Below are 20,917 nucleotides of genomic sequence, written 5' to 3'. Positions count from 1 at the left end.
TTTGGACCGCATACTGATAAATCAACCTACCATGCCTTGGTTTGATGTTCCAAATTTCCATATTGTATTGTCACAAGCATCTAGCAAATGTGATTGTACGACTAGTATACTACCGCTTCTATCTGATGCTCAAAACTGCAGGTCCACAAGCGGCTGCAAAGAGGTCGGCTCGTAAACAGCATCATGGCCAGACTGGGACGACTGAGGCAGTCAGAGTTGAAATCTCCCGCTAGTTAGAGTAAAACTCGCTCGGCCTACAGACTCACTCCTCACAAAATTCCGCTATCTCCTGCTGATAATTCCATAAATCTTTGATAAGCAGTAACGAAGACCTAAGCTTGTGAAGAGCCAAATGGTCTGGCCGCGCTGGGCCGGGCCTGGCCGGGATTTACGACCATTGTTCGTGTGCGCCCGGCCCCAGAAAAGGACTTAGTCTCAATCTCCCAGCTCCATCAAGGTGATGTGCTCAGAGCTTGTCCCAGATCGCCTCCGGGTGACCACATCCCAACGGATTGTGAGGAGGAGTCACTAGTGGTACGGTGTTCTGGCTAGTGTTGTGGAGAGAGGACAGCTTGCGCCCACGGTTGTCTTTATGGGCCCACTATTAAAACGCCCACAAGCTGACTACTCGGGTCTGGCTCGTACACCCGGGCAGCACTCACAGGTGGTCCTGTCGTTTGAAGGCCTTGCAGCAGATGGTGCAGATGTACTTGCGCTCGTCGCTGTGCGTCAGCCGGTGCTTGGTCAGCGCGGACGCGTTGCTGAAGGACTTGCCGCATACCTGCAGGTGTACTGTATGTCAGCGAGCGATAAAACCTGAGGCCTACGAACATCTCCGGAATCCCGCTAACCACTGTTGGAGCTTTTGAATAAGGCACCTTCTGGCGTTGTTCATTATCTGATATTGATAATCGGGAGCGATGTTAGCCGTCGTCGTTCCATCAGAATATTGAGGGCAGAAAGCAACACAACGGAACATAACGGGGGTAACAACGCCATGCAGATCCGCACCATCTGGCCGAGTCATAGTACCATGGCTAATTACGAGTGGCTCAGTGAAGCCAAAGAGTGCTATGCCATTGCATACCTATGGCTTGGCACTGCGCAGAAAAGATAAAACGGCAGAAAACCAGACGTGAAACGGTGATAACTACATGATGATGTCCATTACTCATTGAACAGTTCTGTATCCTAAGCGGTGTATAGCCCCGTCACTGTAGCGACCCAGGTCCAAATAGTCCATCAAAGGACGCCGCTTCCACGAAGCGACAAGAGATGTCATACAAATGCCCACCATGGCAGTTGTATCTTGATAACATCTAGACATCACTGAATGGCACCTGATTGACGCGCCTCTTGATGGGAAATGCTTGTCTGAAAGAGGAGATGTGGTGCAACTCACAACAAAGGACAGCTGTGGTGAATAGGCAAACAAAATCCCAGTAGGCAGCTCGTGTGAAAAAGACATGTCACTGTCCAAAAAAGCAGCCGTGGTGTCTTGGCGTCATCTGACGGGTGATACCCGATTCCCCCACAACCCATCGTGACTCGACGCTGTGATCCAGCCCGTCGCAGCCCCCGGCAGCAGCGCGCCAACACGACACCCTTCGACAGGTGGCCGACACCTCCGGCCCCGCTCCCGGGTGGCCGCGCACCCGCCGGGCACCCCAGCCTCAATCACCACGGCCATGCTATTGATCGGCCCCCGGGGCGGCGACGGACGGTCCGCGGTCGACGATGGCCCTCTGGCGGTATCAGCCGTCGGCGGTCGAGGGCGGCGGCGCCTCTGATTGACGCCTCCGCCGCCACCGACAGCGTCGTCGGCCGCCGCCGAGCATCGATCGACGCCGCAGTGAGCGGAGCGCAACAACAAATCGTCGAAAGTGGGCCGTGTTTTCGGCGGTGGCCGGCGCGCAGACAGGTCAGAGATGTGCCCGCGCCGGCGGTCGATCTCGACGGGTCGGGCTCGACGGTCGCCGGCGCCGGACGCCCGGGGCGGAGGCGTCAGACGCGGCGACGGAGCGATGGGGTGGGGGGTAGGGCCTGGATGGTCGCGACCGTGTGACGTCATGCTCGGGCAAGGATTGGCCGATGAGGTGTGCTCGTGTGCAGACAGGGCGTAACAGGGAAAGCCGGAGGAGAAGCAGCTTATGCAGATGAGGAAGAATTAGACACAGACGACGAACGATGCTAATATCAAATGGTATGTGGCTCGATGTCTTAAGAACGAGAGGTGGACAGTCTAGCAAATACTATTGATCATCAGCTCAGTCAAGCTTGGTCTTACTGAGTTCGTTGGTGGAAGCGGCCCGTCTATCTTCCCGGTTAGTAAGCGAGCGTAGCTCTTAACTGAAATGGATTGGGGCAACAGCTGCCTTTCAATTCGCATATAAGTACGATGCTACGGCACATCCTCATCATTCTCTGCTGAAGTTTTTTTTTTTGTCGGTCGTCGGACCCTTGTGCGGCAATCGTTCTGCAAAGCCTTGCATTCAAGATGAGCCCAGTTGGAGCCCGTTGCATGGTAGCATGGCACTGCATGCAGGAATCAGCATGGTGCCCATTGCATATTGTTGCATGGTAACATGGTATTGGAGCCCGTTGCACAGCATTGTATTTTTTGAGAGGCACAATATTTGTACCTACATCGCTATGAAGCAGGGCATCGTGACTGCACTGGGAAAAAACGGCCATTTTATTGTTGCTGTTCTTTGGCTATGGTTGTGCGGGGCATTTAAGAGATTATTTCACTGCCTGTCAGTGCAAGACGTGCTTGTTTCAAGGGGTATGCACTTTGAAGCTGTAACGGTATAGCAGTATCCAGTCTTTAGTGATAATTCAGTGAAGACTGCTGATTGTTCAGTCGGGTCAATAACCGAGAGCTGCAATGACGACGTTCTCATGTGAGTGCACTGTATAATGCAGTTTATACCTAACAAAACACCATGGAAAAAAACAACCAGACCGGTTTGGCGCCAGGGATCACATTGGTCAGCCGTTTTCCAGACAGATGATGCTGTTCACTTGGCCGGCACCGGAAATATCAACCACGTCAAGGACTCGAACCCTGGATCATAGTAAGTCATACCCGAATACGTAACCAGCTGGGCTAAAAAAACTGCAATATTTCAGCGTGTCACGGCGGGCGTAAATGGGGCACATCGGAGATAGCATGTTTTCGCGGCAATCGAAGATTTTATTTATTAACGGAAAATTTATAGGATGTGTGCGATTTTGTGCCTCCATGTCAAAGAGCCCGAGCATGAAGAACACAACGGTACACAGTGCACGATGCCGTGAATAACACCATCTGTCCCAGGAACACCATCTATACCTGTAGTATGACACTGAATTACTAAACCGTCATCAGCTAGGTTGGAAGATCGCCCCTTGATATGACCCTCCAAAAGTCCGGGATTCGAGTCTCTGATGAGGCTTATATTTTCAGTGCCTATCGCACGAATAACATCATTTTCCTGAAAACTGCCCGTACAATACAATGTTTTACAGCCAAATAATGCAGGCATAATGTAGGCAAGCATTATGCAAGCAGTCACAAGCATGCAGTTCGAGTTCACCCGTGAGCTGCGGTTCATCACTAATGGATCGCTCAGATGTTTTTGTTCTTAATGGCCCGAGCACAAACTCACATCCTGTCCGGACTGTCCCATTTACTCAATTCAGCTCCCAGTTTGTCAGCTGTTTAGCTGCTCAGAACACTTAGTTGAACACATGTTCAGTTCTCCTAACCTTTTACCGGATGGAGGCGATTTCGCTAGCGTGGCCGTTGCCGCGATGGTAAATGTATAGCAGGCGGTTTATGGCCTTACTTTTCTTGTATTCATCAAGTAATGCTCGCTTCACTTCTTGGTTTAATTAATCTCTCTTGGTTCGGACATGGCTGCGGCTCAACGACGCGATGCTATTGAATAACACAAACTCCACCAAACGTGTGGCTCTCAGCGAGTTCGTTACTTCTATTCAGTTCCATTCAACCTGTAAAGAAATTTCGCTGAGGTGGAAGTTATGATGTTAACAACAAAGGAGATTGCGTGTGAATGCCTTCTCCTTACAAATAGCACTCTTTTCAACACTCCAGGTTAGCTGTACTCATGCCTTCTTTGTAGAAAGGACACATTCATGTTAAAGGTAGCAAAAAAAACAAACAAAAAACAGAATGACAGGATGCCAGCAACAAAGCCTTGAAATTCTGTTCTTACGACATGCTGAGTTCAGAGTTGTTATGATGACAATTATTGATCTTCATTATTCCAGATGGAACTGCTTAAGCGACGATAGGAGCCAAACACTGGCTTTGTTACAATACTCGACGTTTCAAGCACTGATCACGAGTGCTGCCGTTCGCTCATGATGCTAAACACGGATTGAACGTCGAGCATTTACGGTACCTATGCCTGCTTGAGAACGTCGTTGAACGAGCGCCTCTGTTACACCGAAGGGCGATAACTGGCAACATAAGAACTCTGAGCCCGTCACAACTGGACGTCATCAATCAGCATAAGGTAAGTTTAGGTGGTAAGAACTGGAGGGATCATTTTTTTTCACCACTTCAGACCCATGTTAACATTGTCTTGATCCAAGCTTGGGGCACGTGCTCGGAACGCGGCGCCCTCCGGCCTGGATCTTTTTTGTTGTAAATCGCGGCGGCAGGCCGGCAAGCCGGGCCGCTGCACTTCGCAGTTAGTGTTTAGACAACAGGTTTAGCTGAGATGAGCAACGTCCTTTGAAAGAACAATCGTGGAGAACATTCCTTACTTGGTGCATTGTCAAGGTTAAAAACGTCCTGACCAGGATGTGTGTGGTCGTCGTACTTACTTTACGCATGCTCGTTCAAGGATCACCACTGTGGGCGTTCGTTGCTGAACTGAATTTCTCCCGAGCTCCAGCCTGCTTTAAAAAATACAATCAGTGCAATCAAGTAAATATTGGTTTGTCCAAACTGTACGCGGAAGACCAGACAGCTGTACATGTGGCGTGGTAGGAGGGGACTAACGCCAGCAAGACTCGTTTTGCGGCATGGGACTAGCGAGCTGATAAAGGACGTGATTGTTATCTGTACGGGGATGATGCGTGGACATCAGCGCATGGGTCTCATCGCCTTGAGAATCCATACGAAAAGCAAATGTCAATGCGTTGAAATATCTCCTTTCAGGAGTTAGGCAGGCGGAGCTGCACTCGTGCTTGGCACCCGCAAACAAGTTAACAAACGACGTTGCTGGAATATTGGCTGGCTTTGGACCCGCCGAGTCCAGGGGAATCCTAATCGGCGGATGGATGAATTCGGAATAGTTTACGACTTTTGTGACAATGACAAACGCATGGGAAGCGTTAATATCTTTGGCTAGGAAGTCGCTAGAATAAACTCTGCCACGTACCCCAAATCGTCGCCGGGGTCCGGCTAGCCAGGCCATATCTTTGCCTCAGTTCAGGCCTCAGCGCGTGGCATTTGAGGCCGATTTCGGCTAAGATGACACCGGCTGCTTCTCGGCCCAGTACTGACAGTGTGCAGACCGGACAGTGCTGAAGTCGCCAGACGAGTCGCAGATGGTACGCTCGCCTGCACTGTAAATCCGGTTTAACGTCTCCGTCTGCTCTGTTTGCTAAGATCTGGCATAAGTCCTTTAAAGCGTCTGAAGCCGGCCAGACTCATGCTCGGCGCCAGATTTTCCATGACAGTGTGCACACATCGACCCACACCTTTGCCGGCACGACGACCCGCTTCTTTCACCGTCAGCACCAGTTGGTCTCGTGTCACTGCGACGAGGCCGACCAGCGCTCTGCAACTGTTACGTGGCCGGAAGTTCTGCGTTTCCATTTGACGTGACGGTTAGGTGACACATTGCGGTGACCTTGCAATATGGCAGAAATTTTCTACCGGTCCAGACGGCACATTCACACAGGATCCTTGAAACATTTACAGGACATTGTTTTGAAAGGCCTTGTACATATTGCTGAAAAGTTAATGGTGTTACGGTCACTGGTTGCGCAGGCACAAACAAGCCGTGGAATGCGTGGCCGACCAGGCCCGAGCGCTCAACGCAAGGCACTCTCGGTTAATTTACGACAGACGCGCGGGCAACGGCATCGCTCGTAACGAACAATCAATGTTTTTTACCAAAATACATCATCTTTACAAAACGAAGCATACGTGAAGCTGTACTTGAGCGTAACAATGAACGCTAGTTTTAAAAAAGACTCGCCCCCCTTTTTAACGGTAACTACCTCGAGCCTGTGATAGGTCGAGGAAAAAAGAAAAAAATAATAACCGTTCAGCCGTTCTAGAGCGTCGGACGAACTGGGCCGAGTCTCCACTGGAAGTCACTGATACTGAAACTGATCAACTGTGACAGCCAAGAGTGAATGTGAGCTTCTGCTAACGGCGCTATTGAGTAGAAAGCTGGGAGCAATCCGTTTTTATGAACTAAATAGCATAGTTAAACTGAAACTGCAATCCTCGAAGACTCGTGGAATAACTCGGCTTGGCTTCTCAAGATGATAAAAGGCAAGGTCACCAGGGAAGCAATACTTTTTCCAGATGGTAAGTACAGCAGACGGACCTGGCACGTTTCGCAGTCCGCGCAGCGACCTGAGGTCAACAGTCTCGACACGGCGGATGCCATTATGTGTCTTATGACTATTAAGAAAGATTATGAACCACAAATGACTTCAAAAATCGTGATTAACCTCACTGGCCGAAAATGGTTTATTTGGATTTTCATTGATAATACGAAAATGATAAAATTATCACACAGTGCCTTTGTTTGGCAATCTTTACGCCGTATCGGCCTTAACGGTCCATTTAGCTACAGACCAAATACCGTCATCGAACTATTGTTAAGAAACAGACTGGGCTGGTGTATTATTATCTAAAGAAACCTTAAAGTTGGGAATTATTAGCAACCTGTTAGGAATCTTAGGTTTCAAGCCTTGACTATGAGTTTAAGGCTAATTATATAATAAGATAAGCACTTTAATAAACAAATAAGCTACATGGCCGCTGCACCAAAAGTACCTCAGCCCAGTTATCAAGCGACATTTACTTCAGACGTAGTGTCCTGACGTCTTTACAATCGATTCCTGACATTGATATTCCTATTTCCTCGCCTATTCCATTGGCGAAGACAAGACCTAGGACTTTCTACGCGATTGGCAAACACGTGTAACCAATACAACATGCAAATTGATTCCAATGCCATATCTGATGGGACCACTAACATGCAACACAGGACTGCCCCGCGAGTCGGCCACGGCCACACACCGAGTCGGCCACTTGATAAAGACTGTCCGGAGTCTGTCACTCTCAGGCCCTCGGGTCTCAGACTCTCAGGCTCTCGAGCCTCAGACCTCTCAGACTCTGGTGTCTCAGACTCTCTGTCCCTCGTGTCTCAGACTCTCAGTCTCTCGTCTCTCAGACTCTCAGGCTTTCGTGTCTCAGACTCTCAGACTCTCATGTTAGTGCGAGTAACCCGCCGCACCCAAACACGAATCTTGTATTAATACGTAAGCGGTCTGTTCTCAGTACATTCGGTCGGTCGCTGCTCGTTGCCTCAATAATGCTATGGTGCTACCACATCACGCAAACTCGGGCCCAGTTCACGCCCCGCGAACTAGCTGCTGAATCCGCTGCAAGATGCCCAGTCGTTGATCATCCGGCCTGGTCCTGTTTGTAAAGACGGTGTCAAAATTATTGTGGTTGGATTGATAGAAACTATGTACTTATAAACTACATAATTCACAGGCTAGTTTGGTCTTCATCGTCAGCCTTACGTCGGTCTAGCTTCTAAGCTTTTCCAGCTTTTTAAACACCAGTTTCGTCATCATCAGCTTTTTGATTCTCTGCTTTTGGTTTTCCTACAGTGTTACGTTATTTACCGTTCCTGAACGTTTAATGTCTCCAGATTGCCGTTTCGCTTGTTTGAGCGACATCAATGGCGTGAGGAACAGCAGTTTTTCAGATTCAGTTAGATTGGTTTAAACAGTAGCAAGCATGATTATTATTATCACACTATTTTGAAGTGCGGAGGATGTTGCCGCATTGCAATTCCTACTAATCTGCCATCATCTCATGCCACTCGATTTCTTGCAAAGTATTTCAAGCTAGTTTGATATGCAGCGTGAGCAAACATGCATCACGTTTTAGGATCATTTAGGAAAGGGCAATCATAAGTTCGTCCATACTACGCTTTGAAAGCCCTCCCAACGCCCGCAAACTCGAACAACAATACCCGCTTATAGTTTTGCGCGTTTTTACCCGCTTTTTGTGGACGTATGGGCTCTAAGCGACAGTTTCCAGCAGGCACATTTGATCGACCATGATTCGTCCGCAGGGCGTCGTAGCCAACACCTTGATCGGTTTCCCCGGGGACCCGAATTCGCTCTCGGCTTCCAGTGAGATCAATGACCTACAAAGGTGTCCATAGAGTCGATTCGAATTCTGGGAACTACCGGAACCTCACCAGTTCGTGATATTGTTCGACGCTTATGCTGTCAAATTTCGTCATAATTGCAGCGAAGCCCGCAATGCATGCCAGCCGACTTGCTGGGCACTAACTTATCACAGTACAATCCCATCGCCCTAACGTGGTCAGCGTTGCAGGCACAGCGGGATAACTAGCGTCCACAAGTGCAGGAATGTAATCAGCAAGCACATATGATGATCAGCAACCACGGTATAGAAGTATAATCAGCGTCCCCATGTGCGTAAATGTCACGCCAATCCACGTACCAGAGACGGCCTCAGTACGATTGCATGTACCTCGCCGCTTCTGTTTCTGCGCGCTTGCGACAAACGGCGGCCAGTCGCTGGCAACGTCAACTCCGGATCCAACTGCGGAGCCGTCTTATTTGATATCTGTCGCCGGTGATTGGTCAGCGGCTCTGCGCGTTTGCGACAAACGGCGGCCGTCGCTGGCAACGTCAACTCCGGATCCAAAACTGCGGAGCCGTCTTATTTGATATCTGCCGCCGGTGATTGGTCAGCGGCTTCGTCGACGGCGACCGTCAACAGATGTCAACGGGCATGTGCGGACGGAGAGGGAGCCGGGCTCTCGTCATGGTCGTTCTCGGGGAGGGGGGGAGGCGAGGTGGGGTGGGGGAGACCCTCGTCAAAGGCGTCAGCAAGGAGGGGGGGGGGGGGGGGGAGCGGACCCTGTTCACGGGTGTCCGCAGAAGTGACCGGACACGCCCACTGCTGAACTCTCGAACTCCCAACTCCCATCACCCATCCGTTGATTTGGCACGTGGCCACTTTTCGTGGACTGCGTACGGTCAGCTAACAAATATTTCACCAGATGTATACAATTCCCACGTAAAAGCTCCAATCAAGTCCCAATGAAATTCAAGAAGCAAAAACATTGCTTGAGATGCAAGCTAGCAATTGTGAAATCGTGAACAACACACAACAATGTTCATTACAGATGCCAATATATTCCAGGTTTCTGGAAACGATACTAAGATTCGGCTTTACATATCTATTCACGTCAATGCGAAGCCACTCTGTGTGGACTGCCAGAAGTCACATGACTTTTTGTCCCGCGCCACCGTAGTTGGTGAATAACCTTTTGTGCTATGAAAGGATGCTTCCGGGGTGATTAAGCTCCATATTTCCACCTCATTAACAGCACCCCTTCACATGATCTTTTCCGTATGCGAAGAGATCCGCGAGCGACAGATGCGAGGAGTACGATTGGCCCATCACTCGCCACTCTCGGTTCATTCCTGTGATGCGACAGATGCGCGTCATGCGCCTTCCCCAACTACCAAAAAAAGAATTTGTTACGCAGAACGCACGCACGTTTCGACCACTTATTTATGCCTTGTCTGCTCCTCTACAAGGTAGCAAAGACATTGTCACAACGCGCCACATATTTATGTTTCTCAACGACATTCTGCCCCTCGCTATGGCGGTCCTACAGTCACTGGTATCAGGCGGAAAACGCCGCTAGCAATGCCGTTCATGGAGCCACTAAACCTACCCACAAAGACGACCTTACCTCATCCTCGACGATTACCAGCTGAAGAAAAACTCACGATTGTTTCGGTCGCAGCCCCCTCCGGAAGTGCTCAAAAGGAGCGTCCCCTTACTGCTCGCACGGTTGCCCGTATAGCCGCATGCAGATATGGAGCGGTTTTTCCCACGCGTTGGTTGTGACCAACAGGAAAGCGCAGCGCTCAAAAGTCCTATCGTAACAAAAGTCCTGTAAAAGAAAAGCGAGTCCTATCCTCCTACCATACGAGTCCTGTCCTCCTTCCATGCGGGCCCTGTCCTGCTACCATACGGCGCTCTGTCCTATCATTTTTCATAAGCATCCACTCCATACTTTTGCTTACGAACATCTGGCGTCGTCAGGCGATGACATGCCGCCGCCTATCTTCAATCACCCACCCCCCATGTGTCCGCTTCATACCACGTCAGCCCTAGCCTTATCCTCGTCTTCAGTTCATTTTCCACCTCCATCCATCCCCCCCCCCCCATCCATCCTCCAATCGTGAAGAATGCCCATCCCAATGCCCATCCCAGCCACAAAAGCACCTCACTGCTTCAGGTACACGAGCAGAGTAAAGTGACGTGAGTATGCAGCACTGGGCAGCTCCATCTGCTCTCGATGCGCGGTATCGATAAAAGCAGGCGGCAGAACCCGTCATCGACACGCTACAGTTCAGAGCCATAAGCACACGTGACTGTCCATAAGCTTTCTGAGCTCTCAGCTCTTCACAAGCGTGAGGGCCTTCTGCGCCAGACGCCTGGCACAAAGAGCCGCATTTCTCAGAGCAGCTCTCGGGCTGTCGTGGCCGAGGCTCTGCAGCTCAGGAGGCTCTTGACCGCGACGCTGCGACGCACGCCGTACCTCACAGCAGTGACACTGCCGGGTTCCACTGCGCCGTTGCCAGGACAGCGGTAAGACTGCCGGGTCCCACTGCGCCGTCGCCAGGGCAGCGGTAAGACTGCCGGGTCCCACTGCGCCGCCGTCGCCAGGGCAGCGGTAAGACTGCCGGGTCCCACTGCGCCGTCGCCAGGGCAGCGTGACACTGCCGGGTCCCACTGCGCCGCAGCCAGGGCAGCGGTAAGACTGACGGGTCCACTGCACTGCTGCCAGGGCAGCGGTAAGACTGCCGGGTCCCACTGCGTCGTCGCTGGGCACCTACCCCCCTGGAACAGCATTACCATTGCGCGCTGACGGCTAAAAAGGAAAGAACAGAAAGGCCAACTGCCAAGAACAACATACACCCTTATTATCTAGTACGTATGACCTGCACCTATTACCTGGCGTATGACCTGCACCTATAGTTCTGCCAATGGCGACACTTTTTCAGAGATTCTTACCGTGATTCGTACCTCCGTGCCAGTACACCATATTCGAGGTACGGCGGGGCGAAATAATGACGGAGGTGGCCAGCATCATCATCATTTCGGATGTCGAGGACATCAAAACCAGCGGAAGTGGAGTCAGTTGCATTTGCGATCTATACAAATGACGTTTTTATGGGGAGGTGCGTACCACATCCGACAGTTTTCATACTGCAGCTCCAGAACGACACCAATTGTCTGAAATTGTCCGCACCGATAGCCACACTTTCCTGACACCTCATGCCTTGATAATGAAGTTTTGATAATCCCAGCCCAGGCCATAACGAGGCATTAAAAGTGACGCAGAGCACAAGTCGGTTGCAGAGCCTGTTTGCTACAGGGAGTTTTTAACATTTGTAGGGAGTGCAGATTACAGCCCCGCCCTTCATAAGACCTAAAACTCTCGAGTTTCCGAACTATGCGTCCAAAAAGTTGTGCAGACTTTTTTTTGCAAACTATTTCAAGGACGCTCAGGCATGTATGACGCCATTGAAACGCTATTCAAGTACTGTCATCACATCGGTCATGCGACGCTCATTGCCAACCTAAGTAAAATCGACCGTCATTAGTGCCCAGCGTTCGTAAGGACGGTTCCCAGAACACCACGGACCTCATTTGGTTCCTGATCAATGTTATGCACCCAACGCAAGCTTTCAACACCAATCACGTTTTGTTATCGTAGCATTTACAGGGGGTTGGGCAGTGGCACTAGTCATTACGGAAATAGACTTGTAATCAAATAACTTAAGAATAGGGCCGCAGCCGAGCATATGAGTACGATGAAACATTTTAAATTCCCCACCAATATGCAAGAACACCGGGAGAAAGGGCCAAAACACGATCACATACCGATATTTGATACCGATATTTGACATTTCATGTTTCCGCAAACACCGCCTTCACCGCCACGGCCAACTCTCGGGAGATTTAAGCAATAGAAGTGAACCAGCCCACCAACTGCAGTAACAATTCTGACACGGCCAGTCTGGCAGCACCTCTGACGTCATATAAACGTTCCATGACGCAGCCCAATGATGTGGTGTTGATGAGCATATTTACTAAATAGCGAAATTGTGTTGTCTAGAGCAGTCTTTTCCACTTTAAATTATATCAATATTTGAAGGTGAGCATATTTTACCATTTTTGATGCTTGCTTCGATATCTTCAAAGGTGAAACATTTCCTTTAATCTGTAGTTTTCGGGCTAAAACTAGTCAACACAGCTCTATTGAGTGCGTGATGAAGTCATGGTGGTTTGACTGCTTGGGCATAAAGACGCGCAAGTGGTTCGATATGACCTAAATCAAAATGGCACTAGGAGAAACATGCATGTCTGAACGTAAGCGACCCAGCAGCTGTCTTAGCTGACCTATTTCGGATTTATTGGGTCGCCTGTTGCAAACTGATTTAAATGTATAAGTAATTAAGAAGAAAAAAAAACATATTGACGATTGTTGCCTTTGGCCAGGCCCGCAACGTCATCGGTGAACTAAAGATCGACAATCTGTCATGTTCTGTGGCAGATCGATCGATACAGGGGCACTTGCATGTTTTTTGCATAATTGGCTACAGTTAAGTGCATCCGGTAGGTAGGTGTAATGCGCCAAATTGTATGCTATCAAGCGGCAATTAGCTGAACCACTTGGTTAGCCCGGATATGTTCCGGGAGGGGTCAGCAGAAGAACTCACTAATGCCGGATTAACGTTAGTCTTGCCCGCCTTGCAGCGGGGCTTAACGGACAAAATTGCTCACTGTTGCTCGCGTGACAAATCGCAATGAATATCTATGCTTTAAAGATGTCCGATGTCAGCTATTGCAACTCAAGCAGATCTAACCAAAGCAACTCCATTTATGTTTGCATTACATTGATTGTGACCAAACACCCGTTACGGCGTTCATAATTTGTATGAATATTGTCACATTTGATAAGAGCACTTCTAAATCATTAGGAGCTGTATCCGACTTTTTTAGGCACCGTGACTTGTGTTTGGGGCCGTTTTCAAAAGGGCGTCATTAATGGCTCCGACTTGGTGACTGGTGTCTGTATGGATCAAAAAATCTTATATGTACCATTAGAAGACTGTACGCTAGCCTACCTTAGAAACATGCAGCCAGCTGACGGTAGTAAAAACACATGACACACATATCGTTTGCGCTCTAGGGCCACCACTTCACCTGGCACATGGGTTGGCGCACATTTGTACCAATGCAATCGTCGATTTTTACCTCAGTCATGTCGTGTCGTTCCATATTGTTGTGAGCGCAGGCTGCCGAGGCAACTCGGAGAGACACGTGCCTTTATTGGGAGAAGCAAAATCTCTGATGATGCCATTGCTCCTTAGATTCCAGTGTTATTGAAGTTAGAATTAAGTAATTTATTGTGGTACACGTTTGGCGAAGGCGAAGCCAATCTAAACATTGCAAGGTGTCAAAAACAATGAGCTGATAATGTCAAAAACAACTAACTTTCTTTTTTTTCTTTCGAATGATTTTATGATACCCAAATTGGCAAATTCTGTGAAGATGAAATCATTTGATGGAACCGGATGTGTTCTGGTTCCAAGAGATATCTGAGATCGGGAGTACTTATCCTTTTTGCGTTTTGCGTGGAAGCAAATCAAGCGTTTATACATTATGTGTCGTGTAACTATTGCGTGTTGCTGAAAGCCTGCAGAAGCAGACCAATAACCCTCAAAACGTTCATTTGAATGAGGAGGTAAAGGAGAATGAGGAGTTTTCTCACCCTTGGGTGAGAAAAATATTGTATTGTTCATAGCTCGATGCACACGCTTTCGCGTCACCCTATGCCGGCGGTTTCTCTTTTAAAATTCTCAAGGGGTGGAATGCTCTTGCTATTACCTTAACTAGCAGCATATGTAGTTGTCATTTTTATGTCACCGTTGTTTGTAATTCCTTAAAAACACTCTGGGATTTCTGATCCAACATCGGCCAAAAATGCCCTTCTTCACAGCCGGTCGGATTGTGTCAATTTGTCTTTTTTTGTAAGCGTCGGTATATTTTGTGATGTGCGCCATATGAGGCCCTCATGAATTGTATCTGGATGCAAAAAAGGTGTGTACAACCAAAGGAGCTACCTAAGCAGTCACTTTTAGAGTGGAAATCATATCTCACTGAAAGAAGCCTGCTTAATGCGTCGCTGTGTGCGCGTCCGTGCCGTGGATGAATTGTGCTATAGCCACGCACGTACAATTCAGCCACGCAAGTGAGCACGTTGGTGGTTTGTTGATTCGGTCAAAGACCGCGTTCGTTGTGAAGACATGAGCAGAGGCGCAACATGACTCCTCCAGCAGTTTGCGAGACCCCGATGGCTGACGAGTGAAGTCAGGAGACCCCGATGGCTGACGGGTGAAGTCAGGCAAGGGAATACCCAAAACGTTTTGACCCAATTGTCGAATGAATTAAAGGGATGTACTCCAATATGGGGAGTTGGCTGAGGAGTAACTCTGGCAGCTGGTTAAATGTAGAAGAGTCGCTCTGTTTCAGTGAATAATTAAAAAAACAGTTATTGGACGAAACAAAGTCTAAAGGGCTTAAATAATCCCATTTCTGTCCCCCTGTTTGAGCATCAACCTAAAGCGTGATACGAAACAAGCGAAAACTCCACGCTGCGAACACAATGAAATGTAGACTCTTTAGGTAAGAGCAAGTCAAAACAGGGAAGCCAGTAAGAGGATTACTTTCCTGGTAAGAAGAAATCTTTGGAATAACCTGCTCACCTCTCAAACCCAATTTCGGTCTGCTATATCGTTGCGTAAGAGTATTCCTTTACTGCTTATTTTACTCCCGTGAAGGGTGCGGAAGCGTACGATGTAAAGGATATTCTCGCTCCGATATTTTGTTCGTGGGGTGAAAGCAAGGATGTTTTCAAAACAGTAATCGATGCTATTTCATTTTGCAATAATGAACTCCAAGACCTACTTCAGCTGGTGCTATGCAACATCTTCTCCATTTGCCAACTTAACGGTTCCACAGAAATCACGCCAGATCAAATATTTACATGCAAACGCCTCATAACTGTTACGCCATGATTCGTGAATAAGTGTGCTAGTTGTACGTGATGTTGCTTGCCGTCTGCTTGTGGCCGCCCGGTAGAATATACTGCAAACTGTATCGCTCTAACTCAGTTGTTAAAATAATTACATGAAGCTTTAAAATCATGGCTGACATTGCCCGACCAAGCTGGGTCCTTAAGCTACCAAGCTTCTGATTAGTTGTCATGATGTCAAGCTGGAGCTTCAGCCTTGCCGGTATGGCTCCCCGGCCGTGACCGTGAAAACATTCTGGGTCGATCTCGCACTGTCGTTTAGCCAGATCGTTCGTCATAATTTTGTCCAATGGATACTACACCAAACAACATATTTAGTGACCGCATGCATAGTGAAGTTACGTTACGAAGGCGTGGAGACTCCGCGCCATAAGCAGTTCCTCGCCGCGGAATATTCATGAACCTCGAACCGCATAATCGCAGTGCGCTGCACTAAACGTAATTCACCTAAAAGAAATAGCGGTCTTTTGCGAGAAAAAGAAATGCTTGAATGTATCGCACAGAGTCCGCTCCAATAGACGTTCTCTTCCAGGTGTGCAATGACATCCCGGCTACGCGACTCACTCTTGATAAATACTTTGGTGGCAGAGAGGGTACTAATGTGAGGTGACACACCAATTCCGGTAGGTTTCAGAGGTGAGTGTCCTGTCGCACCAATACACGTATCAACACGACGACCGATCGTCCATAATGAGGGCCAATGTAGGGCCAACAGGGCCACACACGAAGGCAATGTCTTTCTCTCAGTCGCAGCAGGGCAATTATTTGTCAATCTTCATTTGCAAATGTCCTGCTCGCATCCAGTTTCATTTTACCGTTCTGCAGCGCCAATGGCATTGCTTCCGTATTTCGGAACCGTCCAATGTTTTTGTGAAATCAGAGCTCGCCCAACCGGTTCCCGAGCCGCGCTTGCATTCATCGATTCTTGAGCCTCCAACGCTTCCCTTAGCAACGGCACTAATTCGCTGCGGCAGTGGGACCCCGCCGCGCCACGGTCCCCCATTATTGATGGGTTTCAAACACTCGTGCCGCTGACACCGGCGGCGCTACTAATTCGCAGCGTCAGTGGGACCCCGCCACGCCACGGTCTCCCATTATTGATGGGTTTCAAACACTCGTGCCACACACCGGGCGCTACTAATTCGCAGCGTCAGTGGGACCCCGCCACGCCACGGTCTCCCATTATTGATGGGTTTCAAACACTCGTGCCACAGACACCGGTGGCGCCCGCCACTGAATCGTTGGACAACAAATCGAGAGTGCGTCAGGTAATGTACAGCGTTTGTGTTTGTTAGATAAGGTATATCCGCAAGTGCACTGTCTTTGCAAAAAGGTAACAGCTGGTGCATGCAAATATAATCCATGTGCCGTGAGAGAAGCTATCCATTTTGGGGAAATATCTGGTCACGTATGCCTCCTTTTTGGAAGGATGTATTATGCCAAAAACGTTACACGCTTTCCTGCATCGATTTTTCCCTTCAGCGTCTAAATAGTGCTGAGCGCGCAACTTAATAATAATGCAACTAGTCAAAAAAGTGTTAAGATAAACATAGCGCAGCTCACTTCAGACCTCAGTTTAGCTAGCCCACGCAGTATGTAATTATGTAATCACCATTTGAGTAGACTTAAGGAAATCGTTTCCTCAACTTTAACATAACATCTTATTTGACACTTGCCTTTTAAAATTTTCCCATTTTATGCATCACAATTTGCCCGGTAATAATCAGCGGCTTCCACCGTAGTGAATGTCACTAATTGCTTGTTGGCTCCATGACCGAAAACTATGCACTGGGGCCATTTTCATTCATATCAAAGGCGTTTGTTACGTTGTGTGGGCATTACGGGTCGATTAGGGTGCCATTGGCGTGCCACTTCATCAGCAGCCTGATCCAGAGGACCGGTGGCGGTCGAGACTGCGAGCTCCCGGGCTGCAGCTTCTGCCAACCACACGATCTTGGGGACCGCGAGGGCACACATCTCTGCGTGGCATGCCCGCACGATGTGCCGGAAGTGGTAGACAAATAACCTCGCCTCAATAATGTGCCTGTGATGATAATTTTACCCTGGAAAAATAATATGCACAATTTTATGTTGCGAGCATGTCATCTAGTACATGCGGGGTGAGTACGAGCTTGTCTCGTACACTTGACTGACACACGCTGGCACACTGGTGCCGCTGATGACGCAGTCGGAGTCTCGAAACGCTGACACACGCTGGCATGCTGGTGCCGCTGATGACTGGGTGGGATTCTCGTAACGCTGACACACGCTGGCACACTGGTGCCACTGATGACGCAGTCGGAGTCTCGAAACGCTGACACACGCTGGCATGCTGGTGCCGCTGATGACTGGGTGGGATTCTCGTAACGCTGACACACGCTCTGGCACACTGGTGCCACTGATGACGCAGTCGGAGTCTCGAAACGCTGACACGCGCTGGCACACTGGTGCCGCTGATGACGCAGTCGAATTCTCGTAACGTGTTGCCTTTAACATAATTAACCATATGTGTGTGGCATGATCTGCCTTGAACTACTCAAGCGTTGTGATGTAAAGTGATCTCTTTTCAAGACAGTAAATTGAGAGAATAATTGTATATGCACCACTTATCTCTTTTGACACGCATAGCGTTCTGAGGTCTCTAACAGGCACTATGCGAAAGGCTCGCACAAATACGATTATGAAGCAAAATATCAGAGCAAATTGGAATACGAAATGTCCAATGCGCAAACACCAACGGAGAGGCTAGCAAATCATTATTGAGCATTTAAGACAATGAGACATATTGGGCGGCACAAGGCTCATTATATTCGTCTCAACCAGGGTGAGCCATTGAACCATTGATGTGCTATAAACAATCTTACAACTGAACGGTATGTCAGTTCCAACTATACATGTAACACCTCTCGCATATCTATTTTATGTATTCTTCACATGTCACGAGCTCGCCACGCTGCACAAAGCTGTCGACAGTCGGTTTTCATCGGGCATCTGTCTTGACGTCGGCACTCAGCTCCCGTCCTGTTGCCGCCAGATGGCGCCTGTCCGGGGCGACGCACGGTAGCGCCAGCGCGGCAGTTGGACTTCTCTCAGGTTATCGTCCCGCGGCGGTGTGCCTCTCTCGGGTCATCATTCCGCGGCGGTCGGATCTCTCTCAGGTCACTGTCCCGCTGCGGTCGGACCTCTCAGGTCACCGTCCCGCTGCGGTCGGACCTCTCTCAGGTCACCGTCCCGCTGCGGTCGGACCTCTCTCAGGTCACCGTCCTGCTGCGGTCGGACCTCTCTCAGGTCACCGTCCCGCTGCGGTCGGACCTCTCTCAGGTCACCGTCCCGCGGCGGTCGGACCTCTCTCAGGTCACCGTCCCGCTGCAGTCGGACCTCTCTCAGGTCACTGTCCCGCGGCGGTCAGACCTCTCTCAGGTCACCGTCCCGCTGCGGTCGGACCTCTCCCAGGTCACCGTCCCGCTACGGTCGGACCTCTCTCAGGTCACCGTCCCGCTGCGGTCGGACCTCTCTCAGGTCACCGTCCCGCTGCGGTCGGACCTCTCTCAGGTCACCGTCCTGCGGCGGTCTGACGTGTCTCAGGTCACCGTCCCGCGGCGGTCAGACCTCTCTCAGGTCACCGTCCCGCTGCGGTCGGACCTCTCTCAGGTCACGTCCCGCTGCGGTCGGACCTCTCTCAGGTCACCGTCCTGCTGCGGTCGGACCTCTCAGGTCACCGTCCTGCGGCGGTCTGACGTGTCTCAGGTCACCGTCCCGCTGCGGTCGGACCTCTCTCAGGTCGCCGTCCCGCGGCGGTCGGACCTCTCTCAGGTCACCGTCCCGCGGCGGTCGGACCACTCTCAGGTCACCGTCCCGCGGCGGCCGGACCTCTCTCAGGTCACCGTCCCGCGGCGGTCGGACCTCTCTCAGGTCACCGTCCCGCGGCGGTCAGACCTCTCTCAGGTCGCCGTGCTGCGGCCATGCCATCCATCACCGCCTCAGCCCTGCTCTACTGCGCCGGATTGCCGCCGAAAATGAGCCGGTCGCTGCCCTAATCTGGGCCATTTGGCGGCGGCGCGCCGCGTGAAATGGCGTCCCGGAGGACGGGGACGCACCGCGGAGAGGTCGTTCACTGCGGCCACCGTGCTCACCACAGTCGCTGCCGTCACTGGGGTCACTGCAGTTAACGTGCTCACAGCGGGCGTCATGGTCATCACAGCTTCAAAGCCTGCCGCGGTCAGTACGCTCACTGTCTTCGCTGAGAGCGCTGCGATGAAAGCACACACCGCGCCAGCAGTAACATGGCCATAGCGCCCACCGCGCTCACCCAGCTCAAAGAGCTCCGGTGGTGTGCTCACTGTTAGTGGGTACCGCTCTCACAGAGCTCACGGTGCTCTGGCACTGCTTACCAGTGTCTACCGCACTCACTAGCCAGACTAACTTTTTGACGCTCGGCTATGGCGAATTGGTAGGCGGCAAGACACGACAAGGACAGTTTCGATGATGCAATTCCCGGATGGAAGCGGGCCAATCATCCAGACAAAGGAGCTAACCTACATCAAACTTAAGCTTTCTCCTGAAGTCGGCTGAGTTATTCTGAGTGTCAGAGAAAACTGCCTGTTTTGATTCAATAATTGCCAGCTTGCTAAGAGATTGGGCTACCAAAAAGCTTCTTGGAGGCAGAATTGTGGAGCAGCAAATCACGATAAAAACAACGTTTTGCGTTTCAGCACGGAGAGAGAGAGAGAGGGAGTGAGGAAGGAAGGAAGAAAGAAAGAAAGAAAGAAAGAGAGAAGGAAGGAAGGAGGGAAGGAGGGGAAGGAAGAGGAAGGAAGGAAGGATGAAAGGAAGGAAGGCAGGAAGGAAGGAAGCAAGGAAGCAAGAGGAGGGGAGGGGAGGAAGGAAAAAAAGAGAAAAAAAGAAAAGGTGAGAGGGAATGGCAAGGGGAGGAAAAAAAGGAGATGGGGGGGGAGAAAGAAGAAAGAAGAGGGAGGAATGGAGGAAGGGGAGGAAGGAAGGAAGGAAAGAGGAAAGGAGGGAAGGAAGGAAAGAGGAAGGAGGGAAGGAAGGAATGGCCGAACGAACAAGAACAACAAACGAACGAAAAAACGAACGAGTGAAGGGGGCGGAGGGAGAGAGGAAGAAGGAAAAAATTGGAATGAAGGGAAGGCAGGGAAAGGGCGAGGTGGCGTGGACAACGTACCTGGCAGTTCTGCGGCCCAGACCGCGGAGGGCTGAGGGATTTGCTGGGCGTCTGTTGCAGCTGGAAGTCAGCCTTCGTGAGCTCCTCCAGGTCCTCTGAAACAGCACAGGGCGCGATGGTCAGCACTCACACAAAGACAAGGGCTCTGGTCGCTGTGTTGGTCATGTCCGGACTGAAGGGAAAAGTGCAACTTGGTCATCCCTGCTCGTCATGAAAGCTTGATACTTTCACTATTGATGCATGCAAATCATTCAAATATCCTGCCCCATACTTCGGCAAGTTTCTCTACCCCTGTCTG

At 50.1% G+C, this 20,917-nt stretch overlaps 1 protein-coding gene across 1 annotated transcript in view; it reads right to left on the bottom strand.

Annotated features, from left to right (window-relative positions):
* LOC119102055 (zinc finger protein 541) overlaps window positions 1-20,714 on the bottom strand; it is a gene marked incomplete at its 5' end in the record, with an annotated part of 41,071 nt that extends 20,357 nt beyond the window's left edge. Inside the window, 2 exon segments of the mRNA XM_037225429.1 lie at window positions 663-781; window positions 20,620-20,714. Of these exon segments, the coding sequence (XP_037081324.1) occupies window positions 663-781; window positions 20,620-20,714 (214 nt within the window).
* Window positions 20,715-20,917: the final 203 nt, after the last annotated feature.

The sequence above is a fragment of the Pollicipes pollicipes genome, unplaced genomic scaffold, assembly GCF_011947565.3.
Source record: "Pollicipes pollicipes isolate AB1234 unplaced genomic scaffold, Ppol_2.1 Scaffold_5441;HRSCAF=6435_pilon_pilon_pilon, whole genome shotgun sequence".
Lineage (NCBI taxonomy): Eukaryota > Metazoa > Arthropoda > Thecostraca > Pollicipedomorpha > Pollicipedidae > Pollicipes > Pollicipes pollicipes.
Note: the sequence above shows the minus strand (reverse complement) of the source record. Positions and strands in the feature narration are given on the sequence as shown.